This window comes from Pagrus pagrus (assembly GCF_965226575.1).
Source record: "Pagrus pagrus genome assembly, chromosome: 1".
Taxonomy (NCBI): domain Eukaryota; kingdom Metazoa; phylum Chordata; class Actinopteri; order Spariformes; family Sparidae; genus Pagrus; species Pagrus pagrus.
This window is the reverse complement of record NC_140185.1, coordinates 36,486,433-36,514,149: the sequence shown is the minus strand read 5'-3', so window position 1 is coordinate 36,514,149 and position 27,717 is coordinate 36,486,433. Positions and strand designations below refer to the sequence as shown.

Here is a 27,717-nt window from a genome sequence, read left to right as displayed (position 1 = left end):
CTGTGTAAGTTGCAAAGTGAACTATTGATGACACAATGATCGATCTTCAGCAGCTTTACATCAGAATTCTAGATTAGCTGTTTGATGATCCATGCTTTTAGATTATTGAACATTTATGGCCTGTTTTTCTCAAATATTCTACTTTCTGCTATTAAAAGACTCATTAAAAGGGAAGAGATAGAAAAACGCTGTGGATAAACAAAGGTCATCAGCAGCAAAGAGGCTTTTAAAGGGGCACAAACTCATAAATATTTATTTTTCCATAAGTGAATAAACAAGCTGTTCTCAGAGGAAAATAAGGTCCCAGAACACTGCTTGAAGCTAGAAAGGTGGCAGGGTCCGCCACATATAAACAAAGTAACACAGTATAAATTGTGTTGTCCTTTGTTATGTGACGGCCTCAGGGTTGGTCCTGTTCTGTCCTCTGCTGGCTGTGTATTTCCTTTGTTTCAGGAGGTTGATGGGTGGAGCTGAGTCGTCAGTGATGCAACACACCTGAGCAGGCTGGGCTCAGGTGGCTATAAATCAGACCTGCAGGATCCTCTCTCGCTCTCTTGCCCCGACCTGCCGACTGACATTGTTATTTGTTTCTCTTTTTACTTCCACATTTATACACCCACACAGACATTGCATACATACTGATTGACTGATGGACATAATTTTATTGCTTATTTCATTTAGTTAATTAAAACCTTTGGCATTATTTACAGACTGTGTGTGGTCTCTCTCTTTTGTCACCTACTGTTAAGGCAGGTTGTGACAGTCAAAGAAATGAAAACAAAGAGTTTGATTATTTAGTTTGAAAATAAATCAGTCATCAAAAGACCTTTCTCTTCTGATTAACATTTCCTCCCCAAAACTACAGATTGCTCCTTTAATGTAAAAGAAGTTTAATGTCCACTCAGTTTTTTTTTCATAGTTTATTTCCCAAAAAGCAAGCAAACGAAGAACAAAGGAATCCTGCACGCCTCTCCTCCTTTGGTAAAAACCAGAAGCCCACCCAGGTGCATCATGGTCCTACACCTGCCCTTCTACCTATATGACCTAAGGTACCCACAGCGTTACCCCAAATTTCTGAGTAGGAATTTGACAAGTGGCCAATTCTTACATATTCATATATCATTTGGACGGATTACACACATAAATGAAGATAAATCATACTGTAATAGTAGAAACAGTTGTAAGGTTACATGGGATCCCACAACAGTAAACCCAACACCTGAACAGCCAGCAGCTGCAGTACCAGCTGCTCATCCTTCATTTTAATATAAAGCTTCTTCAAACTTAATTAACAACAGAACTTGTATTCTGCTCACGCTGTTGTTTAACTCTCAAATGTGGGCAGAGGTTGGTATTTGACCTTTGACATTTTGGTTTTGTACATGACCACTGCACTGATCATGCCGACAGCTGCAAGAAGACATCCAGCGATGAAGACCAGGTTCAGGTTCAGGTTGATCACTGGAGGAAAGAGAAGCATAATGTGAATTCACTCTCAAACACTGCAGGCGTGCTGTTCAGAAACACTCCCTGTCCTCATTACCTGGGCCTTCAGCGCCCTCGGCTGATCTCTTTAAGCGGAGGGGACCCTGGGAAACCAGATGCCTTGAAGTCTGGGTGACAGCCTCTCTCTTTGCAACGCGATGACCACCTGGCTGGGTGGAGTTGAGGCATCCCTGTGCACACCTGGTGTTGGGGTTCCCTGCTTCACACATCATGACTGAACAGCTGATGTACACCTGAAAACAACAGGACATGCTGTCATTTAGCAGACGTACACTTCTCTTCCTGACAAACAATGGGTTTATTAAAGATAGGTGTTTCAGTCGTGATCATCAGCAATATGACACTATATATATAAAAATATATATCTCATCTCATCTCATTTTCATGTCCGCTTATTCCTTGTTCGGGTCGCGGGGTGTTGCCGCTTTATCCCCCCTTTAGGGGGCTTGCGGGCTACTGGGGCCTAATCCGGTTATCAATGGGCGAAGGCCAGGGTACACCCCTGGATGAGAAGCCAGCTCATGGCAGGGCCCTCTGATGGCAGAGGCTGCCTCGCAGGGTGCCAGCTGCGCATCAGGAGCAATTTTGGGGTTCAGCATCTTGCTCAAGGATGCTTCGGCATGTGGCTCAGTTCCACCCAGGGGAGCCGGGGTTCGAGCCAGCGAACCTGCTCTACCCACTGAGCTACAGCCGCCCCAAAAATACATATAAAAGGAGGAAATTATGAATTGGACCTATTCATTGAGGCATTATGATCACAGAGACATTTACAGTCACTCCCTCCAGTCTTACCACATAATCCACCCCTCACCTGGTTATTCTGACCGATGAACTTGAAGGCCTCCATGCTGAACTTGAACTGTCTCTGGTGGTCAGGGATGTGTCTTTGAAGAGTCGAGTCCACGTTACACCTTATCAGAACAAAGAAAATAGAAAACTTAAGAGATGTTCCCTCTGTACGTCTTACAATGGATAACATTAAAGGGGCAGAGTAGAATATTATTCTATTGAAGGTATCTACATGATGAGGAAATGTAGGCGAAACCTCAACTTTCACATCCAGACTGTGGATGTCAGTTTAGATATTCCTAATCAAAACACAGTCGTATTGCAGCCTAGTCTCATTCCCAGATACATGTTTTCTCAGGTCCTTCAGCGCCTCATACAGACCCAGACGTTATCTTTTTCCATATGAAGGCTTAAACTAATACCCCATCTGTGGCAATATGAGACAGTCAGAGCCTCCTCCACCGCACTTTGTATACAGAGCGATGTCCCAAGAAGGGTGCTGCTTTGGGTTAAAATGGTGCATCACACACAGGACCTTCACCCAGGAGATCAGGGTTCATGTCCCGCTTGCAGCCAAACATCAAGGATCTTTTCCTAAACCTAACCAACCGGCCATTTCTTTTTATCCACGTGCTAGAAAGGCTTTCTGACAGGAAGGCCTTACACGTATGCTTTGGCCAGACACAAGGATGTAAACGCAGACTTCGTCACGTTCTGGAGTGTGTCACCTGAAAATCATAACGCAACGCGAGCTGCAGGCGCCGTAGCACAACAAGAGAAACCTAAGTCTTCTGCTTTCTCTCTACACACACCATGTTTGTTTACTACTATGGTCATGGAAATGTCTGATGTCTTTTTGGACTGAAGTTTGTTACCTCCTCCTGCCTGTGTATATTAAGTATGTTCTATGTTTACTAGGGATGCACATCTGTGCCAGCAGGGGAACTGCATCTGGGTCTGCATTCACATACTTGCATGGACCACATTTCTGGCCTAAAGGGAAGGCTCTGATTGTCACACACAGATGCTACAGAGTACTTTGTGTGTCTGTATGGGCAGCGAGGGGCGTGACAAAGCAGCATCAACATTTGGGACCCTGGATGAGGACATGTTGTGCATAGGTAAGCCTCTCAGGTAAAAAGAGATAATCATCTACAAGGTAAAACGCATTCAAGTATTTAGTTTATCTTTCCATCCACTGTCTACAATTGGATGGATAGATGGATCCTAACGTAGCAAGCATTCACACTCTCATTCACGATGACAGCCGATTTGTTATGTCCTCTGTCGCCACTAGAGGGTGTACTCATGCTTACCCATTTTCAATGATGGTGTACTTTGGCCTGGAGTTTGGGTTGTCGTATGGTGCAGCGCTGCAGGATTCCACAAACAGCACGGTGTTGCTGATTGAAGTGGTGGCCTCGATCTGCATGAAAATCCTGCTCCCTATCTCGTACCCCAGAGGGTACGTATTTGGGTCCACCATGGTTCGGAATGTGCTGTCAGGATAGAACTCAAACCCGTAGGTAAACTTGCCGTAGCCTTTCTCCCAGACCGTTACGTTCGGCCTGTGCACCGTGAAGCTCTGTGACACATTTCCCCGTTTTGGGTACTGGCAGCGGACCTGCACTTCCAGCAGGTGTTTCCTGGTGATCACATCCGTCCTTCTGTCGACGGTGGTGATTTCATTCGTGAAAATGAGGTTGTCCTCATCTTCCTGCAGAATAAAAAGTAATATCCTCAGTCATCATACTGCTAAGAAGAGAAGAGCACATGACACCAGAAAATGAGCCTGGGTTACCTCGATCTCAGTGCCACAAGCGTTGAGGGGGATGACAGCGACGACGTGAGTGCTGTTGGAGTGTCTCTGGAGGCTGCAGACGGTGTTGGTGGGGTCATTGAGTCGCAAATTATCCTCATGGAGTCGAGGGAATGAAGATTTCTCAATATCTACTGTCATTGAGGACTCATTGCAGCTCACATAGGACTTAACTAGGGCAAGGACATACAGTTTATTTGTCAATCATGTATAGACATTATGCTGAAGAGCAGCTCAGGAATGGCCTGAAGAAAGTGACAAAGAGCTCACAGCATCAACCTGGCCTCCAAATTCACCAGATCCCAATCAGATTTAGCATGCCTTACTCATAAAACACAAGACTGAACGTTGTGTCCTCTCCTTGAACCGACACCTTACCGTGGTGGAGGGATTTGAGCACCTGAATGATCCTAGGAGCTATGTTGTCTGGGGCTTAATGCCCCTGGTAGGGTCTCCCAAGGCAAACGGGTCCTAGGTGACAGGTCAGACTAAGAGCGGTTCTAAAGCCCCTTATGATAGAGACTACATAGAGGCAGTTCACGTCGCCCGGAATGGCGTCACCAGGGCCGGCGCTGGGGCTCGCAGGCGAGCCCTCCAGTAGGCCCACCACCCGCAGGAGGGTCCAGAAGGGGCAGGTGCAGTGGGATTTGGGTGGCTGTCCTGGGCGGGTGCCCCGGCGACCCAATCCCCGGATGGTGACTCTAGCCATGGGGACATGGAATGTCACCTCGCTGGGGGGGAAGAGTCTGAGCTAGTGCGGGAGGTTGAGCGCTACCGACTAGAGATAGTTGGGCTCGCCTCCACGCACAGTCTGGGCTCTGCAACCCAACTCCTTGAGAGGGGCTGGACTCTCTTCTACTACTCAATGATCGACTTTGTGGTCGTGTCATCTGACCTCAGGCCGTATGTCTTGGACACTCGGGTGAAGAGAGGGGCTGAGCTGTCAACTGATCACCACCTGGTGGTGAGTTGGATCCGCTGGCAGGGGAGGAAGCTGGACAGACTTGGCAGACCTAAACGTATTGTGAGGGTCTGCTGGGAACGTCTGATGGAACCCTCTGTTGGAGAGGTCTTCAACTCCCACCTCCTGGAGAGGTGGGAATTGAAGCAAAGGCGGTCGCGGAAGCAAAGGTTCGGGTCTGGGAAAGGTTCGGGGAGGCCATGGAGGAGGACTACCGGTCGGCCTCAAGCAAAATCTGGCAAACCATCCGGCGCCTCAGGAAGGAGAAGCAGCCCTCCACCAACACTGTAAGGTAGAGGTGGGGAGCTGTTAACCTCGACCAGGGATATCGTCGGGCGGTGGAAGGAATACTTCGAGGATCTCCTCAATCCCACTGACATGCCTTCCATAGAGGAAGCAGAGGCTGGGGACTCGGCAGTTGATTCATGCATCACCCAAGCTGAAGTCACTGAGGTAGTTCAGAAGCTGCCCAGTGGCAAAGCACCGGGGTGGATGAGATCCACCCTGAGTACCTCAAGTCTCTGGATGTTGTGGGGCTGTCTTGGCTGACACATCTCTGCAACATCGCGTGGCAGTCGGGGACAGTGCCTCTGGATTGGCAGACCGGGGTGGTGGTCCCTCTATTCAAAAAGGGGGACCGGAGGATGTGTTCCAACTATCGGGGGATCACACTCCTCAGCCTCCCTGGTAAAGTCTATTCCAGGGTACTGGAGAGGAGAATTCAGCCGATAGTCGAACCTCGGATTCAGGAGGAACAATGCAGTTTTCGTCCTGGCCGTGGAACACTGGACCAGCTCTATACCCTCCGCAGGGTGCTCGAGGGTTATGGGAGTTTGCCCAACCAGTCCACATGTGTTTTGTGGACTTGGAGAAGGCATTCGACCGTGTCCCCTGTGGCATTCTGTGGGAGGTGCTTCGGGAGTACGGGGTCAGGGGCCCTCTGCTAAGGGCTGTACGGTCCCTGTACGACCGGAGCAGGAGTCTGGTTCGCATTGCCGGCAGTAAGTCAGACCTGTTTCCAGTGCATGTTGGACTCCGGCAGGGCTGCCCTTTGTCACCGGTTCTGTTCATTATTTTTATGGACAGAATTTCTAGGCACAGTCATGGGCCAGAGGGGATCTGGTTCTGGAGCCACAGGATTTCATCCCTGCTTTTTGTAGACGATGTTGTCTTGTTGGCTCCTTCGAGCCAGGACCTCCAGCATGTCCTGGGACGGTTTGCAGCCGAGTGTGAAGCAGCTGGGATGAGAATTAGCACCTCCAAATCCGAGGCCATGGTTCTCGACCGAAAAAAGGTGGCTTGCTCCCTCCGGGTTGGGAGAGAGTTCCTGCCTCAAGTGGAGGAGTTCAAGTATCTTGGGGTCTTGTTCACGAGTGAGGGAAGAATGGAGCGTGAGACTGACAGGCGGATCGGTGCGGCGGCCGCAGTAGTGCGGTCATTGCATCGGTCTGTCGTGGTGAAGCCTTACGGCTCAGCTCTCGATTTACTGGTCAATCTACGTTCCTACCCTCACCCATGGTCACGAACTTTAGGTCGTGACCGAAAGAATAAGATCCCGGATACAAGCGGCCAAAATGAGTTTCCTTCGCAGGGTGGTGGGGCGCTCCCTTAGAGATAGGGTGAGGAGCTCCGCCGCACGGGAGGAGCTCGGAGTAGAGCCGCTGCTCCTCCACATCGGGAGGAGCCAGCTGAGGTGGCTCGGGCATCTGTATCGGATGCCCCCTGGACGCCTCCCTCGGGAGGTGTTCCAGACATGCCCAACCGGGGGGAGGAGACCCCGAGGAAGACCCAGGACACGCTGGAGTGACTATGTCACCCGGCTGGCCTGGGAATGCCTTGGGATCGGGGAGAGGGAAGTCTGGGTGTCCCTGCTCAGACAGCTGCCCCCGCGAACCAGCCCCGGATAAGCGGAAGAAAATGGATGGATGTTGTGTATCAACAGGTTTTATAGGAAACAGTTGTAATCTAAGAGGGTTAAAAAATACCTTCATGAAATGGAAATACTCGAGTAAAGTACAGGTACCTTGTTACATTCCACCACTAACATGACTTGTGTTTGTTTTCAAGGAAACTCCACAGGTTAACTTTAAGTTTACACTAAAAAAGCAAAGTGAAGTATATTCATGGAGAGGCTCCAGTTTGTATGAATAAAGAACCCTGGTGGTATTTTTGCATAAAACTTTGCAATATACAATTGATGGTTTTGTTTTGTAGCAAGTTAACCTGAACACAGCACTTAAGATGAGTCCAGTTCTTGCAGCTTTAGAAATTGTTCTCTCATGTACAGCAGTTATGTCGCCAATATGTGTCACTTCAACATAGCATTCAGCACGTGATAGTGTATTGGGTGAAAACACATCATTACAATTGTAGTTACACGACAAAATGTTGATATTAAAGTAATGCTTGAAGTCACCTTTCTGATCCACGACGTCCACCACAACACACCTCATCTCAGACTGGTAGATACGATACCTGGAAAGCATCAGTAAACACTGTTACAACATTTTAACTGAGAAGGTTAATGTCTGTTACTCATTCAGCTTGGCTCATTTTGTCATTGTCAAAGTCTCCAGTAATATGTATAACGTGTAAGAATTTTGGTTTCAAACATTTAAAAAAATTAGTTATCTACGGAATGTGAAGAAATTACAGTTCTTACACTTTGTCAAAGATGTCTATGTGTTGTCTTGTAGAGATATCTACTGACTGTCTTGTAATACCTTTGCAAGCTCCCAGTCTGGACCACTTACTGCACAGGTAACTGAGCTAACTAGCAAAAGGCAAGAGTTTAGCAGGAGTAAGTGGTTACTCATGACATGCTGCCCCCTATTTGTTTGGAGTGACCTTGGTTCGACAGGTTAACCCTAACCCTTACATGTAAAGTGACAGAAGTGTAAATGTTGAGTGACTTAAACCACTATCCAGTAAAAGTAAAATGTAGTTTGAAAATACTTTTTGAAACTTTGTTTTACTTTTGATACATGTTTACTTCTGACTTTACTATTTAATGAACAAATTTTTATTCTTTGAATGTTGGCAGCTTGATAAGTTCCTTATTTGTTCGTAGCTTTCCTAATTTTCACTTTCTCTCGACTCTGAGCTCACCCTGCCATGGATTCAACAGCAAAGCAGATTGAGTAATAATTTCCCAGTTCGTCCGTGATAGGTGTCCACCTAATGGCAAAATCGCCATTTGTTGTCCGGTGCTTGCTGATATTCAAGGGCCCACTTATGATGATATCAATTATTCTGTATGGAAACAAAAGAAAGAAAACACAGACTTCTTTAATCTGATGTTATTTTACCTGCTGAAATGATAAAAAATGTTTTTTCTGCCACATTGATCTTGTTGGTGCTTACTTACCTTGCGTATGAAGCTTGTGCTTTGACTTTTATCTCCAGTTCTTTGTTGATCTCTGCTTGGATGCGTACTCCATTTGCAGGCGTTGGGGGCAACAACCTTGGCAAGTAGAGCCCCTCCTCACATGACGGAGCAGGTGGGTCCACTGGAGTTAAAAAAAAAAAAGAATAAATTAAATTCCAAATGCAGTTATTCAATGACCAAAAGACAAAAGTTAACTGAATAAATAAAATATTAAAAATGTCAATAATTAGGAAAAAAAAGGTGGCTTCTGGCGACAACCACGTGTAACATTACATGAGGGTGTTGCATGAGCTGCAACATGCACAAACGTTTCTACTCAATGTCAAAGTGTTTTAGTCTAAGATATTAAAGAATAAAGATTTTCTCATTAATAATGTAGTCAGAAAATGATGACAAGAGAAACCTGACTTACCAAGAAAAGAGAAATGCAAAGGTAGTTTACTGAGAGGACCAATGGTGCCAGGGTGCGATGTGGTTGTGGGTGCAGCTGTGGTTGTGGTTGTGGGGGCAGCTGTGGTTGTGGTTGTGGGTGCAACTGTGGTTGTAGTTGTGGGGGCAACTGTGGTTGTGGTTGTGGGGGCAGCTGTGGTTGTAGTTGTGGGGGCAACTGTGGTTGTAGTTGTGGGTGCAGCTGTGGTTGTGGTTGTGGGTGGAGCTGTGGTTGTGGTTGTGGGTGGAGCTGTGGTTGTAGTTGTGGGTGGAGCTGTGGTTGTGGTTGTGGGGGCAGCTGTGGTTGTAGTTGTGGGTGCAACTGTGGTTGTAGTTGTGGGTGCAGCTGTGGTTGTAGTTGTGGGGGCAACTGTGGTTGTGGTTGCAGCTGTGGTTGTAGTTGTGGGGGCAACTGTGGTTGTGGCTGTGGGGGCAGCTGTGGTTGTAGTTGTGGGGGCAACTGTGGTTGTAGTTGTGGGTGCAGCTGTGGTTGTAGTTGTGGGTGCAGCTGTGGTTGTGGCTGTGGGGGCAGCTGTGGTTGTGGTTGTGGTTGCAGCTGTGGTTGTAGTTATGGGGGCAGCTGTGGTTGTAGTTGTGGGTGCAGCTGTGGTTGTAGTTGTGGGTGTAGCTGTGGTTGTGGTTGTGGGTGCCACTGCTTGTCTCTTTGCCCTCACAGGCAGTGGTGCCCTGTAGGACCGGGATCCGTCATCATAGGTCAGACTAATGCTCCTTTTCGGGAAGTCCTCCACAACCATCTCAAATCCATAAACTCTGACATCGGCAGAGGAATAACGGTAGTTTAATGTGCAAGAGCCCTGACAATGTGAACAATTACTAGTTAAGTTAGGCATCAATCAATTCATCAATAATCAGTTTCCTCATACCTCGTATATGGATTTGTTGACTAACCTGATCTAAGTCGAAGCCTAAAGGTGAGCGGCACGAGCTGCACTCCGCAGATCTGAATCTTCCATATCTGCATCGAACGTTGTCACCGTCGGGATCAAAAGACGGCAGTTTGTATGTCCGTGGACAGTTTTGAGGCACTCTGGAATAGAAACATTAACGGTTAGTGACGGCCTTCTGCAAAGTGCATCGGCCATGTTTGACACTAAGGTACGGTGGAGCTGCGTGAACAAACCACACACAGACCTGCAGTAAAACCAGAAATGTGTTAAACAGGAACTTGGTTGTATGAGTAACTGGACAATGGTAAACTTCTCTCCATCTTGCCTGCACCCAAAGCCCCCCACTCTTTTGCCAAATGATACAAAATAGTCATCTGAAGGATTTTTGAAGCATTTATGTTTATGTGATTGCAACATTTTGTAAGTGATCCTGCTCAGTTATTTCAGTATCTTTGGACTTTATTTTGACACAATTATCTGGCTGCCTCACTATATCTTTTACGTACTACCACTGGGAGAGTAGGACGTCTGTTTCATACTGACTGCAGGGAACTTACCGTAGGAAAGGTAGGATGGCGATGTCTGGCGATCTGTTTGGTTGTCCGGTGTCAGATCTTGTTCCCAAATCCACAGAGGTCAGTGGAGACCAACTGTTTAAATGGTTACGGTTTGCAACCCAACAGCAGCTGGATGCCCTGGTATGTGTGGAAACAATACTCATTATTGATTGTGTGCAACTGGGTGACTCAAAGCAGGTTTGATCACGAAGACGAAGCTTCACAAACTTCACTCAATAAATAAAGATCAGCAGCAACTATATTAATATGATTTAATGAAGCAAAAAACTCACCTCAAATTAAAAGGTTTGTCACTCGGGACGATTCTTGTTGAGACCGTCTCAGTTTCGCACCATCGGCTGTTATATCGGGGTGCATTGGTGCTGCTGTCAAGTGTGCCTCTCCTATAACTGGTTCTACTGCCACAGTTGCTGTTGTAACAATACCAGTTGAGGCCAAACCCACATCCATCAAAGGTTTCCCTGCTGCGAACATCAATCTGTGGAAAAAGATGAGGTTAAACAATTGTGCAGTTGGAGATGCCTGAGGTGGAAGGAGTCAGTTTTAGAAAACCTCGAACATTTATTCATCCTTGTTAAAAGCATTAGCGTCATCATCACCGTCAAAATGGTGACCAGTGAGCTCCTTCTTCATCTAAGGGTGGTAAGAGTAAGAGGTGGTAGTCTGAGGGAGTCAAATCAAGTGAGCAGGACGGGTGGACGAGCCATCAACACTGTGGACTGTGGGGACTTCCAATTTTCAATTACCTGAAGGCTGTGAGCTCTCTGTTTTGATAATTTCAGAGCAGATGTTTTTGAAATCAGAAAAAACAATTATATTGCAATATGTCGATGAAGTCATTGTTTGAATGTGGACATAATTAAGGGTAGACAAAAACCAAAAACTAATAGATACCATCTTGAAACTTGTTGTGTTTCAAGATGTGTTTTTTTTTTTTTTACAGTTGTGGTTTTTTGTTGTTTTGGTTTTTTTTTACATAAGACAACATTATTTTGCATTACAAGATTTGATATGTGGTGTTTGAATATGTCATCCATCTGCTTAAATATATACAAAACACACAAATTTCCCCGTTTTGACCAACAAAGGAATTCTGATTCTGATTCTGATATTTTCATTTGCATACATTTCTGGAGCAGAAATCCAAATTAAAATCAACTCTTTTTTAAAAAAAGACACCTTTCGTAGCAGGAACAAACACAGAGGCAGCTTTGAGTGCTGAACATGAACATGTTGAAGGGCGTAATGGCTGGTGTAATCTCATCTTCAGATGATCTGTAGCTTCTTTATCGTTTCTTTAAAAAAAAGTGAGGCTGGAGGACGTCCCTTTAAACTAGTGGGAAATTCCACAGTAGCTAATTCTTCTTTTATCCGTATCGTTTATTGTTTTGCAGGCACATATTAATCAAAGAATGTTTTACAAGATAATATAATTTACTGTCCACTCAAGTTCTACGTTGAAGTAACTATTGTGTCTAGAATGTAGGAAATCAACAAAGCCATTTGGAGTGAAAATACTAATCACAAGAGTATAATTAAAAATAATTAAGCCCTCAGTGGACAATCCATATTATTTTTAAGTTGTCTTGTCATCAGTTCTTATCCTCAGATGTCAAGAAACTTTGACAAATGGTTGCTTTACATGTTGCGGCAAAAACGAGAGACATCGGCTGTGAAAGCTTCCTTGAAAAGTGACAGAATATTTTAGGTTCCTTTGGTATGCAAACAAGATCAGTATCAGTGGTATTTTTTATTGTTTCAGAGAAACAATATTTATCAGAAGTCAGATTTTCCTTCTGAGAAAAAGTCTGAATTCTGACTTTAAGCTCAGAAATCTGCAGAAAAAAGTAACTTTTCAGAGAATTTCTTTTTTTTGTCCCCATAGTTCTGGAGAAAAAACAAATTTTCACAGGTGGTCTTAATTCTCTTCTGCAGAATAACAACAGCAATAATAATAATAAAGTGACAAAATAAATTCACACATTATCTGTATTTAATGTTATGTCTCAATAAAAGTTGAATCACTCACCCTGTGTGAGCCATCAGGGTTTTTGCCTTTGTAGGTGAAGGTCGAGGTTGCACCATAGTGATGTGATGCCGACGCCAGCGAGACCAGGAGCGGCAGAAGCAGGATCACCAGTGTGGAGGCCATGATGCTGCAAACTCTCCTCTGGCTCTAGATTTGTCGCTTTCAGCATCTTTTTATACACCTGCTGGAGAAGCTGACTAGCAGTCCTGTAAGTTGAAAGGTATGTGCACTATGTTTCAGAACAATGGTCCAGCTGCAAAACCGGTTTCATTGAACAGACTGAAATGAAGATCTCAGTTTTCCCTGAAATGTGAAACCTGTTTGATACCTTATTGTACAACAAGCAGGTTTTCTACATGTCATCCATCAGAGGTGGAGGCAGAGACATTTAGCTTTTAGTTTCTGTCCTGCTGTTTCTCTGCTCTGACCTGAGTGAGGGTTAGGACTACAGATGCGAGCAGAGTGGTGCAGGAATGAGTCCTAAAAGCTTTAGTTCCCGCAACAACAGGTGTGTCCAGGGTCACATTTTACCATTGCCACTTGCACAAACCCGAATGAAAACATGTCATGCATTGTGACGATTCTGTCTTAGTGTTAGTGCTTTTTCCTGGCAGCTGATTCCAGTAAGTAGAGCTGCGCTGTTTCCTCATAGCTCCAACACACAGCTGCGACCATAACAGTCCTACTTTGGCCTCCCCCCCAGAAAATAATTCAGGTAGAGAAACAACGCAATACAACTCAACAGCACCACAAAGTACACTAAGGAGACGGGAGGTAGTGGTTTGGCTCATCAAGCACCCCGGAACACTTTTTGAAGCGAGAAAGGTGGCAGGGTCGGCATCAAAGCAAAACAGTATAAATTGTGTTGTCCTTTCAGGTCAGTTTGTTTATTCAGTCATGAAAACAAAGAGAGTTTGATTGTTTAGTTTGTTGAGGCAGAAAATAAATCAGTCAGAAAACGACTTCTTTAATGTAATGTAGGCAGGCAAAAGAAGTTTAATGTCCACTCAAAGGTTTGTCCAATAGTTTATTTCCCAAAAAGCAAGCAAACGAAGAACAAAGGAATCCTGCACGCCTCTCCTCCTTTGGTAAAAACCAGAAGCCCACCCAGGTGCATCATGGTCCTACACCTGCCCTTCTACCTAACCTTCTGACCTAAGGAACCCACAGCATTACCCCAAATTTCAGAGTAGGAATTTTGCAAAGTGGCCAATTCTTACATATTCACATATCATTTGAATGGATTACACACATGAATGAAGATAAATCATACTGTAATAGTAGAAACAGTTGTAAGGTTACACGGGATCCCACAACAGTAAACCCAACACCTGAACAGCCAGCAGGTGCAGTACCAGCTGCTCATCCTTCATTTTAAGTTTAATTTAACATACAACTTCCTGTATGTAAGATACATTGATTTGTTTAAAAGTGCATGTAATCAGACACCTGCCACCCATCACCTCGAGCTTCATATCTTCAAACTTAATTAAAAACAGAACTTGTAGTCTGCTCACGCTGTTGTTTAACTCTCAAATGTGGGCAGAGGTTGGTATTTGACCTTTGACATTTTGGTTTTGTACAGGACCACTGCACTGATCATGCCGACAGCTGCAAGAAGACATCCAGCGATGAAGACCAGGTTCAGGTTCAGGTTGATCACTGGAGGAAAGAGAAGCATAATGTGAATTCACTCTCAAACACTGCAGGCGTGCTGTTCAGAAACACTCCCTGTCCTCATTACCTGGGCCTTCAGCGCCCTCGGCTGATCTCTTTAAGCGGAGGGGACCCTGGGAAACCAGGTGCCCTGAAGTCTGGGTGACAGCCTCTCTCTTTGCAACGCGATGACCACCAGGCTGGGTGGAGTTGAGGCATCCCTGTGCACACCTGGTGTTGGGGATCCCTGCTTCACACATCATGACTGAACAGCTGATGTACACCTGAAAACAACAGGACATGCTGTCATTTAGCAGACGTACACAAACAACTAAGAAAAATTAGCTGTCAGACCCCAAATACAAGATCATGCCTTTGGTTAGGCATGTCAGCACTGGGTTTATTAAAGGTAGGTGTTTCAGTCGTGATCATCAGGCATCAGATTTGCAATATGAAACTATATATAAAAAATATATATATGAAAGGCGGACATTATGAATTGGACCTATTCATTGAGGCATTAAGAGATGATCACAGACATATTTACAGTCCCTCCCTCCAGTCTTACCACATAATCCATCCCTCACCTGGTTATTCCGACCGATGAACTTGAAGGCCTCCATGCTGAACTTGAACTGTCTCTGGTGGTCAGGGATGTGTCTTTGAAGAGTCGAGTCCACGTTACACCTTATCAGAACAAAGAAAAAGAAAACTTAAGAAATGTTCCCTCTGTACATCTTACAATGGATAACATTAAAGGGGCAGAGTAGAATAATATTTTATTGAAGGTATCTACATGATGAAGAAATGTAGGCGAAACCTCAACTTTCACATCCAGACTGTGGATGTCAGTTTAGATATTCCTAATCAAAACACAGTCGTATTGCAGCGCTGCCTGGTCTCATTCCCAGACTGTCAAATATACATGTTTTCTCAGGTCCTTCAGCGCCTCATACAGACCCAGACGTTACCCTTTTCCATATGAGGGCTTAAACTAATACCCCATCTGTGGCAATATGAGACAGTCAGAGCCTCCTCCACCGCACTTTGTATACAGAGCGATGTCCCAAGAAGGGTGCTGGTTTGGGTTAAAATGGTGCATCACACACAGGACCTTCACCCAGGAGATCAGGGTTCATGTCCCGCTTGCAGTCAAACATCAAGGATCTTTTCCTAAACCTAACCAACCGGCCATTTCTTTTTATCCACGTGGTAGAAAGGCTTTCTGGCAGGAAGGCCTTACATGTATGCTTTGGCGTGGACCATGTTTCTGGCCTAAAGGGAAGGCTCTGATTGTCACACACTGATGCTACAGGGTACTTTGTGTGTCTGTATGGGCAGCGAGGGGCGTGACAAAGCAGCATCAGCATTTGGGACCCTGGATGAGGACATGTTGTGCATAGGTAAGCCTCTCAGGTAAAAAGAGATAATCATCTACAAGGTAAAATGCATTAAAGTATTTAGTTTATCTTTCCATCCACTGTCTACAATTGGATGGATAGATGGATCCTATAGTAGCAAACATCTATGATGGACAAGATTTCACACCGACAGGCGATTTAGTGTCAAACTAATTATTGTCAAGCAAGCAACACATCTTTGTTATGTCCTCTGTCGCCACTAGAGGGTGTACTCATGCCTACCCATTTTCAATGATGGTGTACTTTGGCCTGGAGTTTGGGTTGTCGTATGGTGCAGCGCTGCAGGATTCCACAAACAGCACGGTGTTGTTGATCGAAGAGGTGGCCTCGATCTGCATGAAAATCCTGCTCCCTATCTCGTACTCCAGAGGGTACGTATTTGGATCCACCATGGTTCGGAATGTGCTGTCAGGATAGAACTCAAACCCGTAGGTAAACTTGCCGTAGCCTTTCTCCCAGACCGTTACGTTCGGCCTGTGCACCGTGAAGCTCTGTGACACATTTCCCCGTTTTGGGTACTGGCAGCAGACCTGCACTTCCAGCAGGTGTTTCCTGGTGATCAGATCCGTCCTTCTGTCGACGGTGGTGATTTCATTCGTGAAAATGAGGTTGTCCTCATCTTCCTGCAGAATAAAAAGTCATATCCTCAGTCATCATACTGCTAAGAAGAGAAGAGCACGTGACACCAGAAAATGAGCCTGGGTTACCTCGATCTCAGTGCCACAAGCATTGAGGGGGATGACAGCGATGACGTGAGTGCTGTTGGAGTGTCTCTGGAGGCTGCAGACGGTGTTGGTGGGGTCATTGAGTCGCAAATTATCCTCATGGAGTCGAGGGAATGAAGATTTCTCAATCTCTACTGTCATTGAGGACTCACTGCAGCTCACATAGGACTTAACTAGGGCAAGGACATACAGTATATTTGTCAATTATTTATACACATGATGCTGAAGAGCAGCTCAGGAATGGCCTGAAGAAAGTGACAAAGAGCTCACAGCATCAACCCTCAGATTGAGCATGCCTTCCTCATAAAACACAGGACTGAATGTTGTGTATCAGCAGGTTTTATAGAAAACAGTTGTAATCTAAAAGGGTTTAAAAATAGCTTCATGAAATGGAAATACTCGAGTAAAGTACAGGTACCTTGTTACATTCCACCACTGAACATGACTTGTGTTTGTTGTCAAGGAAACTTAACTTTAAGTTTACACCAAAAAAGCAAAGTGAAGTATATTCATGGAGAGGCTCCAGTTTGTATGAATAAAGAACCCTGGTGGTATTTTTGCATAAAACTTTGCAATATACAATTGATGGTTTTGTTTCGTTGCAAGTTAACCTGAACACAGCACTTAACATGAGTCATGAGCATTCAGCACGTGATAGTGTATTGGGTGAAAACACATCATTACAATTGTAGTTACACTACAAAATGTTGATATTAAAGTAACGCTTGAACTCACCTGTCTGATCCACGACGTCCACCACAACACACCTCATCTCAGACTGGTAGATACTAGACCTGGAAAGCATCAGTAAACACTGTTACAACATTTTAACTGTGGAGGTTAATGTCTGTTACTCATTCAGCTTGGCTCATTTTGTCATTGTTAAAGAGTAACTAAACCCCCAAACCACTTTTTTTCTGCTGAAAACAAATGTATTTGAGTATGAAGTAGTGTTGTTGATTGATTTTGGTCCAACTCTTGATATTTTAGTCAAAGTATTTCAATTTGCCGTATTTTGTTGTAAAAAAGTAAGAGTGAATGCCCTCTATGGGTTGAAACCCGGCTATTACAATTGAAGTTTGCAACTGGCAGAGATGGAGGTCAATGACATTGTGGTGGCAGCTTTCATAGGAGGGGGGCTCTGTTGGAGGCTGCACAGAGTGACTGGGCGTGTCTTAACTGCTCCAGGAGCCCCGCTAAGAATCAAGGCATTTTTTGAATTTCCAGCCAAGATGCACCTCAGCCAAAACCTAGGGCTTTAGTTACTCTTTAAAGTCTCCAGTAATATGTAAGAACATGTAACAATTTTGGTTTCAAACATTAAAAAAAAAAAAAATTATCAACGGAATGTAAAGAAATAACAGTTCTTACACTTTGTCAAAGACGTCTATGTGTTATCTTGTAGAGATATCTACTGACATTAGCATGCTAATCAGCTAGCTCCAGCATGTCCTGTCATGTAATACCTTTGCAAGCTCCCAGTCGGGACAACTTACTGACAGCTAACTGAGCTAACTAGCTAAAGTTTAGCAAGAGTAAGTGGTTACTCATGACATGCTGCCCCCTATTTGTTTGGAGTGACCTTGGTTTGACAGGTGGCAAATTCTTACATATTGCGTATTGTAAATGTTGAGTGACTTAAACCAGACTATCCAGTCTTAAAAAAAGATTAAAAATGAAGTAGTTTGTAGTTTGAAAATGCTTTTTGAAACTTTGTTTTACTTTTGATACACATTTTCCTCTGACTTTACTATTTAATGAACACATTTTTATTCTTTAAATGTTGGCAGCTTGATAAGTTCCTTATTTGTCCGTAGCTTTCCTAATTTTCACTTTCTCTCGACTCTGAGCTCACCCTGCCATGGATTCAACAGCAAAGCAGATTGAGTAATAATTTCCCAGTTCGTCCGTGATAGGTGTCCACCTAATGGCAAAATCGCCATTTGTTGTCCGGTGCTTGCTGATATTCAAGGGCCCACTTATGATGATATCAATTATTCTGTATGGAAACAAAAGAAAGAAAACACAGACTTCTTTAATCTGATGTTATTTTACCTGCTGAAAGGATAAAAATGTTTCTCTGCCACATTGATCTCATTGGTTCTCACTTACCTTGCGTATGAAGCTTGTGCTTTGACTTTTATCTCCAGTTCTTTGTTGATCTCTGCTTGGATGCGTACTCCATTTGCAGGCGTTGGGGGCAACAACCTTGGCAAGTAGAGCCCCTCGTCACATGACGGAGCAGGTGGGTCCACTGGAGTTAAAAAAAAAAAAGAATAAATTAAATTCCAAATGCAGTTATTCAATGACCAAAAGACAAAAGTTAACTGAATAAATAAAATATTAAAAATGTCAATAATTAGGAAAAAAAAGGTGGCTTCTGGCGACAACCACGTGTAACATTACACATGAGGGTGTTGCATGAGCTGCAACATGAACAAACATTTCCACTCAATGTCAAAGTCTTTTAGTCTAAGATATTAAAGAATAAAGATTTTCTCATTAATAATGTAGTCAGAAAATGATGACAAGAGAAACCTGACTTACCAAGAAAAGAGAAATGCAAAGGTAGTTTACTGAGAGGACCAATGGTGCCAGGGTACGATGTGGTTGTGGGTGCGGCTGTGGTTGTGGTTGTGGGTGCAGCTGTGGTTGTGGTTGTGGTTGCAGCTGTGGTTGTAGTGGGTGCGGCTGTGGTTGTGGTTGTGGGTGCAGCTGTGGTTGTAGTGGGTGCGGCTGTGGTTGTGGTTGTGGGTGCAGCTGTGGTTGTGGTTGTCGACCACCACCGCCATGGGGCTGTGGTTGTGGTTGGAGCTGGGGCTGTTGGCCACCATGCTTGTCTCTTTGCCCTCACAGGCAGTGGCGCCCTGTAGGACCGGGATCCGTCATCGTAGGTCAGACTGATGCTCCTTTTCGGGAAGTCCTCCACAACCATCTCAAATCCATAAACTCTGACATTGGCAGAGGAATAACGGTAGTTTAGTGTGCAAGAGCCCTGACAATGAGAACAATTACTAGTTAAGTTAGGCATCAATCAATTCATCAATAATCAGTTTCCTCATACCTCTTATATGGATTTGTTGACTAACCTGATCTAAGTCAAAGCCTGAAGGTTGGCGGCACGAGCTGCACTCCACAGATCTGATACTTCCATATCTGCATCGAACGTTGTCACCGTCGGGATCAAAAGACGGCAGTTTGTATGTCCGTGGACAGTTTTGAGGCACTCTGGAATAGAAACATTAACGGTTAGTGACGGCCTTCTGCAAAGTGCATTGGCCATGTTTGACACTAAGGTACGGTGGAGCTGCGTGAACAAACCACACACAGACCTGCAGTAAAACCAGAAATGTGTTAAACAGGAACTTGGTTGTATGAGTAACTGGACAATGGTAAACTTCTCTCCATCTTGCCTGCACCCAAAGCCCCCCACTCTTTTGCCAAATAATACAAAAATAGTCATCTGAAGGATTTTTGAGCTGCTGTATGAACCACAGATTGTTGTTCTACATTTAGTATGTGTGTATCCACAGACACCAAACTCTGATCTTTATACGTATGTACTTCCTCCCACTGTTTTCTGAACATATACATATTGATGTTAATAAAATTTGTTTCCTAGAATAGTTGTAGGTTTACTGTTCTTTGTTTGATTTTTTTTCATGTTCAAAATGAATGAATGAATCAATCAATCAATCAATCAATCAATCAATCAAATCCAGTCATGTTTCTGTGATTGTAACATTTTGTAAATGATCCTGCTGGCAGATCTTTTGGTTTGTCGACGTGCTGTGGGAAACATTCCCAGTAAAAATGTTTGCAGTCTACGTTTTGCTTTCAGCCTAATTATTTCAGTATCTTTGGACATGATTTTGACACAATTATCTGGCTGCCACAATATATCTTTTACGTACTACCACTGGGAGAGTAGGACATCTGTTTCATGCTGACTGCAGGGAACTTACCGTAGGAAAGGTAGGATGGCGATGTCTGGTGATCTGTTTGGTTTTCCGGTGTCAGATCTTGTTCCCAAATCCACAGAGGTCAGTTGAGCCCAACTGCTTAAATGGTTACGGTTTGAGACCCAACAGCAGCTGGATGTCCTGGTATGTGTGGAAACAATACTCATTATTGATTGTGTGCAACTGGGTGACTCAAAGCAGGTTTGATGACTAAGACGAAGCTTCACAAACTTCACTCAATAAATAAAGAACAGCAGCAACAATATTAATATGATTTAGTGAAGCAAAAAACTCACTTCAAATTAAAAGGTTTGTCACTCGGGACGATTCTTGTTGAGACCGTCTCAGTTTCACACCATCGGCTGCTATATAGTGGTCCATTGGTGCTGCTGTCAAGTGTGCCTCTCCTATAACTGGTTCTACTGCCACAGTTGCCATTGTAACAATACCAGTTGAGGTAGAACCCACAACCTCGGAAGGTTTCCCTGCTGCGAACATCAATCTGTGGAAAAAGATGAGATTAAGCAATTGTGCAGTTGGAGATGGTTGCTCTGCTGAAGCTACAGAACCATTTTAAAATTACATTTCTTTATATTTCATAAATATAATGTAGTCCATGCTAACAAGAGTTTACAAGAGGTGATAAGTTATTATTTTTTAGTTGTCTTGTCATCAGTTCTTACTCTCAGATGTCAAGAAACTTTGACACACAGTTGCTTTACATATTGCGGCAAAAACGAGAGACATCGGCTGTGAAAACTTGTATATATTTTAAATAACTTCCTTGAAAAGTGACAGAGTATTTTAGGTTCCTTTGGTAAATCAGTATCCATGGGATTTTTATTGTTTCAGAGAGGAAAATATTTATCAGAAGTCAGATTTTCCTTCTGAGAAAAAGTCTGAATTAAGTAACTATTCAGAGAATTTTTTTTTTTCTGTGGCCCAAATCCTTTTCTATGGTATGAAAGAGCGTTAAGACCAATTTGAAAAATGAATTTGAGTTCTGACTTTCTTTTGTCCCCATAGTTCTGGAGAAAAAACTAATTTTCACAGCTGGTTTTAATTCTCTTCTGCAGAATAACAACAGCAATGATAAAAATAAAGTGATAAAATAAATTCACACATTATCTGCATCTCATGTCACATCTCAATAAAAGTTGAATCACTCACCCTGTGTGAGCCATCAGGGTTTTTCCCTTTGTAGGTGAAGGTCGAGGTTGCACCATAGTGATGTGATGCCGACGCCAGCGAGACCAGGAGCGGCAGAAGCAGGATCACCAGTGTGGAGGCCATGATGCTGCAAACTCTCTTATGTCTCCAGATTTGTCACTTGCAGCATCTTTATATACACCTGCTGGAGAAGCTGACAAGCAGTCATGCATGTTGAAAGGTATGTGCACTATGTTTCAGAACAATGGTCTAGATGCAAAACCAGTTTCATTGAACAGACTAAAATAAACTTCTCAGTCTTCCCATAAACGAGAAACCTGTTTGATACCTTATTGTACAACAAGCAGGTATTCTACATCTCATCAGTCAGAGGTGGAGGCAGAGACATTTAGCTTTTAGTTTCTGTTCTGCTGTTTCTCTGCTCTGACGTGGGTGAGGGTTAGGACTACAGATGCAAGTAGAGTGATGCAGGAATGAGTCCTAAAACCCAGAGATCAGTTAGCATTTTTGCACATCCGGTTCCCTCACCTGAAAGTCTTTGAGTTTTTAAAATGGGTTTTCAGTTAAATGTGTGAAGTAAGGTGCGTGGTGACCACAAGTTATTTACACGTTTGTTTCTACGACATCAAATCCATCATTAAATGTCCCACAGTTTAATTATAAAGGTCTTCTGTGTGTTAAAAACGGTTAGCGGTTGCTAACAAGTGTCTAACTGTACAACTTGTGCATTGATCAGTCTTCAATCATCATAAAGTGGTGTTCATCTGTGAAGATTATCTTGATGAACAAAACATGTTAGTATCATAAACTTGTGTTTCTGTTTATTTTCTGCAATAATCCAAAATCCAATTGAAAAATCTCACAGGCTTTTTGTGGAGGGAACACGGGTGATGCTAACTTCAGGGTTAGTCTACAAAAATAGATCATCCGTGCGGCATCAAATGGTTACATATGTTGGAGCTGAACGCTCCCTTTTATATTCGATTCAGTTCAATTCAACTGGAGACTTGGAACTGGTGATGGGATTACTGCATCATGATGTGATACCTCAGTACTCATTCGTAAGATCCCCCCTTCTTCGGACTAGATCTTCATTTAGATGTCACCTATACGTCTGTACAGCTTCATGACTGCATCTTGCACAGATGTGATGCTATTGTGTCTCAGACAGACAGACAGACTTAAAGTGATTGTGGGTCAGGGCCATAGATGTCCAATGGCTCCATTCTCCATTCCTACATCCAGTGTCCCGGCGCCCTTGCTCGGACCACACCCATCTTGTGTTTCTGCCTATATTTTGATCTCAGTTGAACACCTGGAAAGGTTCATGACTGCATCATGCATAGTTGTGATGCTATTGAGACAGATAAACACCCGGCAAAGTACTGAAACCACTTCTGTGGGAGTTCCCAGGTATACAACAGGTGTGTCCAGGGTCACATTTTACCATTGTTGCTTGCACAAACCCGAATGAAAACATGTCATGCATTGCAAGGATTCTGTCATAGATGTAGTGCTTTGTTGTTGCAACTGATTCCAGTAAGTAGAGCTGCACTGTTTCCTCATAGCTCCAACACACAGCTGCTGCCATAACAGTCCTACTATTGCCTCTTAACACCTTGTTTTTATCTACATCTCCCATCGACATTTATCAATCTCATTTCTGTCTGTGAGACCTTGTGAATCAGGTATGATCATACGTCTGTTTGTTCAGCTTTCAATAAATTACACATTGTCAGTCTAAAACCTACATGGAAGTAGATGCACAGATACCACAATCCAATCCAGTCCAATCGTGATAAAGAGCATAATTATATGGGTAAGCAGGGCGAGGACAGGCATTGTTCCATGACGCCTGAATACAGTTTGTACGACTTCTTTCTCAAACTGAAAGAGAAACTAAGAGTTCATTATGAATTAGGGGTGTCGCCCATAACCAGTATTGACAATAATCGTGATATTCAGTGAGATATTCAAACCACACAAGATAAATCAGAATGTAAAAAGATTTAGATTTTACAGAAGTACAGATACAAGAAGATAGTGAAACAGAAGAGAGCAATAGGAGCCCACATCCGTCAATGTGTGAGGCAGCAGGATCCAGGAGAGAGAGATGTTCCTGGAGGGCCGTGGTCCAGCAGAAAGGAGCCTGAATGAAAAGAGAGGAGGAGGGCGAGGAGGATGAGGAGGATGAGGAGGAGGAAGAGGACGAGGACGAGGAGGAGAGTGAGAGAGCAACACAGCTTGAGGGAACAGAAAACAAAAAACTAAGGTTAGAGAGATATGAGACTGAGACCGGCCAATATTGATTGCTCATTATGTTAATAATAGACATATGATAATATTGTGTAAATAATCCAGCGCCTCTGTAATCGATTCTGTTTCTTTCTGTTCTCTCTTGTTATAGCAGGTGGCGGTAATGCACCAAAACACTGAATAGTGTAGAAACATAAAAGCTGCATGAACAGTTAACTGTTGGCTGGCTAGTGCACAGTCTACTGAACCCGACGTTCCACAGCAGTTAATGTGTGTCAGCTTATGAGTGACAAGAAAGTGCAGAACGAAAATGCCAAACAAGTTTTGAGGTCAATCTATTTTTTTTTTCTGACCTACTTAATTTTTCATTAATAAGAGTTCATTCCATGCAGGTGCAGGTCAAATCTTTGAGTTGATGATGAGGTTATCGCTGCTGTGGACAACTTTATGGAGGTCAAAGACGTCGACTTCTGCAAAGAAGGGTTCTGTACACTCCACAACCGCGAGGTGGTAAAAGTAGGAGGCGACTGTGTTGGATAATTAATGTGCTAGGTTTTCTTGACTCCTTCTACCTTTGGTCACTAACTTACCAATTTGAACAACCCTGGTGGCCTGCCAACCCAAAGTGTCTGAAGCATTCTCCAGAGTCGCTTCCCACACCTTTAAATAGCATGTATACAAACAGCAACCCACACATTCTGTGTTTGTCTGCAAGGTTACCCAGGTAAACAGAACCAGACCAACTTAGAAGCGGGTCAGGATGTAATTGTTAGCTGCAACAAAGGCCAGCTTTTGCAGACAATGCTGCAGCAGGTGAGATCTCTGACCGGATTAAAAGTCAGGGCCACTGAGGTTTGGCTGAACACAAACACACACCCATGACTGTCAAATGTTCTCACCTATTCAGAAGTTATATCTGATGCCAGGAAAAATACAAGAACAACAAACACACTCAGTAGACCAGTTTGTCCTCTTTGTAACTTCAAGAATTTAATAATAATTTTAATAATTTTATGTAATTACCTTCAGCCAAGGTTATGTTTTCATGCGTATTCATTTTGTGATTTGTTTGTTGGTTTGTCAGCAGGATTACACAATGGAGGAGGAGGAGGAAGGAGGATGGGTCTCGGTCCAGAATGGACAACATTAACTTTTTGGTGCAGATCTGGATGGAAGGATGGATCCAGGAATTACCCTTCTAACTTTTTCAAATTTCGGACTGTGTGACAATGATTCAAATCATCAATAAAACCCTTCAAAAGAGACAAAAACAGCCTCCTGGATGACTGCCTCACAGTCACCCCACCATCCTCTCCCCCAGCTCTACTCCTCTCCACCCTCAAATCAACATTCTGCCAACTTGTGTGCCCCTTTCTGCCGAAAAGACGACAGGACCCAGCACATCCCTTGAATTCCTCGGCATCACTCTCAATTCACTCATCTTCCAAGCCTCCCTGCCAATGGACAAGTTACTGCATACATCCCTGTTCATTTCCAACTACCTCCTCGCCCACCACTGTACCAGGCGCCAGCTTCTCTCCCCGCTCGGGCACCTACACTACGCCATCCGCATCATGCCCCAGGGCCAATCCTTCATCTTCCACCTACTATCCCTGTCTTCTGCCATTCCATCCCTCCACAACCACATCGTCCTGGATGATTCATGCAAAATGGAGCTGGGATAGTGGCACGATTTTCTGTCTGCATGGGACGGCATTTCCTTATTTTATGATGACGGGATCACCCAACCGGAAGACATCCAGCTGTATACAGACGCCGCACCCTTGACAGGTTCCATCTGCCGGCTACTATGCCGGCACATGGTTCGCCTCCACGTGGCCCCCAGAACTGTCCTCACTCTCCCCTTCCTCTACCGTCTACGAAATTTATCCAGTCATCATCGCTGCTCTTCTTTGGGGGCACAAATGGTCCAGAAGAGTCATCCTCATCCAGTCTGACAATCTCACAGCCATCAACATCATCAACCAAGGCCGCTCACAATCACTGGACATCATGCAATTCATCCGTCGCCTCACCCTAGTATTACCCTAGACCTTTTTGCAAGGCGGAACCCCAGCTTGCACCAAAACGCCTACCACTGACTGCAGACCTCCTCACCCACTGCATCCTAAACCTCTGCTCAGGATACTCATCCCCATTCATCGACTTGACCCAAGAATCAATGTTCCTCCTGGCATTCTTCGGCTTCCTGCGATGCTCACACCCCATCTTCCTCTTCCGATTAAATTCATACCTAAGCCCTTACGAGCCCATTCAGTCATACTTACTCCAAAGACGAGCATGCCACGCTTCCACACAAGATCCACTCTTCATCACCGAATCAGGCAGAGTCGCTTGCTTCTGGTTCCATCACCATTTCCAGATTTTAACCAAGTCAGGGATCTCTCCAGAACTCTATTCAAGCCACTCCTTCCACATAGGCGCCGCCACCACCACCACCAGACAAGGAATCCCTGACCGCACCATCAAGCTCCTCGGCCGCTGGTCCTCCCAAGCCTACAGCTCCTACATCCACAGCCACATCAGCGATATCCATCGAGCGCATTTCCGTATAACCTAGTAATCCTTTTGGGGGATGATGAAGCCACACCGACTAAGATGTGGGCCCATCGAGACGTACCCCTATTCTGAGTCTCGACCTCCCTGGTTCCCAGACGGTCCAGCCAATTGGCAACGCTAGTCAAACCCCCCCCTTTCCTTCATCCACCAACCTCGACCCCTTTCCCTCATCCAACAACCCATAACCAATTCCTATCCTCTCCAAATATTCCACCAATTCAAATAAACTAACTTAAACGTTAAACTGCGGCGTGGTCCTGTTAGTGAAATGGAGCTATTATAACTAAGGTTCAGGAACTGGACCATGCCGCCTCCTCGCTGATCTGTCACCGAGCCCAGCCAATCCAACCGCCTGCGTCTTCAATCAATAACCTGTGTCTCATCAACCTAACCACCTGTGTCTCATTAACACAACCACCTATGTCAACCTGATCCAATCACCTGCAACCTCATATAAGCATGCCTAACCAGTGTTCTCCCGTTCGTCTCAAATTCTGATAACACTCCCCCCCAAACCCTCTCCTTTTCACTATCCTCCCTCACAGGATCGCCGGCACACAGGTCATTCCAGCACAGAAACCACGGGGGGATGATGAAGCCACGCCGACTAAGGCGTGCGCCCATCGAGATGTACCCCCATTCTGAGTCTCAACCTCCCTGGTTCCCAGACAGTCCAGCCAATCGGCAACCCTACTCAACCCCCCCCCCCCCCCCTTTCCTTCATCCACCAACCTCGACCCCTTTCCCTCATCTAACAACCCCTTTCCTCTGCAAATCTTCCACCAATTCAAATAAACTACCTTAAACGATAAGCTGCGTCGTGGTCTTGTTAGTGAAGGTCCTTTGAAAACTTGGGTGACATGCCAATTTAGATGAGTGCCCCCACTGGAGCACTTGGGACCCGGTAGAGTCTGGGACAAATATATGACTGGGTGGACAGTCACTGGAGTGCTCTACATCCCACCTGGCTGCAGCCACCACAAACTGGGGGGTAGGATGAGTTCATCAGCAATCTCGTCATTGTAGAAGGAGAACTGACGAGAGAGGGTGTCGGACTTGGTGTTCCTGGAGCCAGGGCAGTAGTTGAGGGTATAGTGAATACGACCAAGGAACAAAGCCCAATGAGCCTGGCGAGAGCTAAGCCGCTTGGCCATGAACTGGAGACTTGGATCCGGGTGGGAAAGGACCGGAGCCATGGAAAACAGCGTCTTCAGCTGGAAAAAACGCCTCCTCACTTCAGGTGTTCAGAGAAATGGGAGCTTGGCGGAGGTGAGCTGGGTGAGAGGTGTAGCCACACGGTTGTAATGAAGCATCGATAGAAATTGGTAATTTGAGCTAGAAGTCTGCCGTCAAGAGCGAATACATGCCGTCAAGAGCAAATACATCTTTGGATGATGAGAGAGTGAGTGTGGGAATGTTGGCTTGAGTTACTGTGTCAGAGTCAATACAATTGTCGTCAGCACCTGAGTTGACAAGCACCTGTAGAGGGAGAGTCTGTCGAGGCCACGAGAGGATTCCCTGGAGCTGGATACAAGAGGGG

General features: G+C 44.6%; 2 protein-coding genes across 2 annotated transcripts; both read right to left on the bottom strand.

Annotated features, from left to right (window-relative positions):
- Positions 1–968: 968 nt before the first annotated feature.
- On the bottom strand, positions 969–12,530 carry LOC311257022 (CUB and zona pellucida-like domain-containing protein 1; the record flags this gene model as incomplete). Its single annotated transcript, XM_084352468.1, has 14 exons — positions 969–1,461; positions 1,544–1,739; positions 2,318–2,417; positions 3,612–4,012; positions 4,097–4,287; positions 7,492–7,550; positions 8,184–8,327; positions 8,443–8,584; positions 8,867–8,870; positions 9,567–9,707; positions 9,802–9,940; positions 10,358–10,450; positions 10,651–10,856; positions 12,408–12,530. 14 exons carry the CDS (start codon positions 12,528–12,530, stop codon positions 1,325–1,327), a joined length of 2,076 nt encoding a protein of 691 aa, XP_084208594.1. The 3' UTR covers positions 969–1,324.
- An 897-nt stretch (positions 12,531–13,427) lies between these two features.
- Positions 13,428–21,464, bottom strand: LOC311255926 (uncharacterized protein; the record flags this gene model as incomplete). Its single annotated transcript, XM_084350628.1, has 13 exons — positions 13,428–14,069; positions 14,152–14,347; positions 14,651–14,750; positions 15,707–16,107; positions 16,192–16,382; positions 16,945–17,003; positions 18,065–18,208; positions 18,322–18,463; positions 18,757–19,204; positions 19,299–19,437; positions 20,175–20,312; positions 20,468–20,673; positions 21,342–21,464. The coding sequence occupies 13 exons, from the start codon at positions 21,462–21,464 to the stop codon at positions 13,933–13,935; spliced, it is 2,424 nt and encodes an 807-aa protein (XP_084206754.1). The 3' UTR covers positions 13,428–13,932.
- Positions 21,465–27,717: the final 6,253 nt, after the last annotated feature.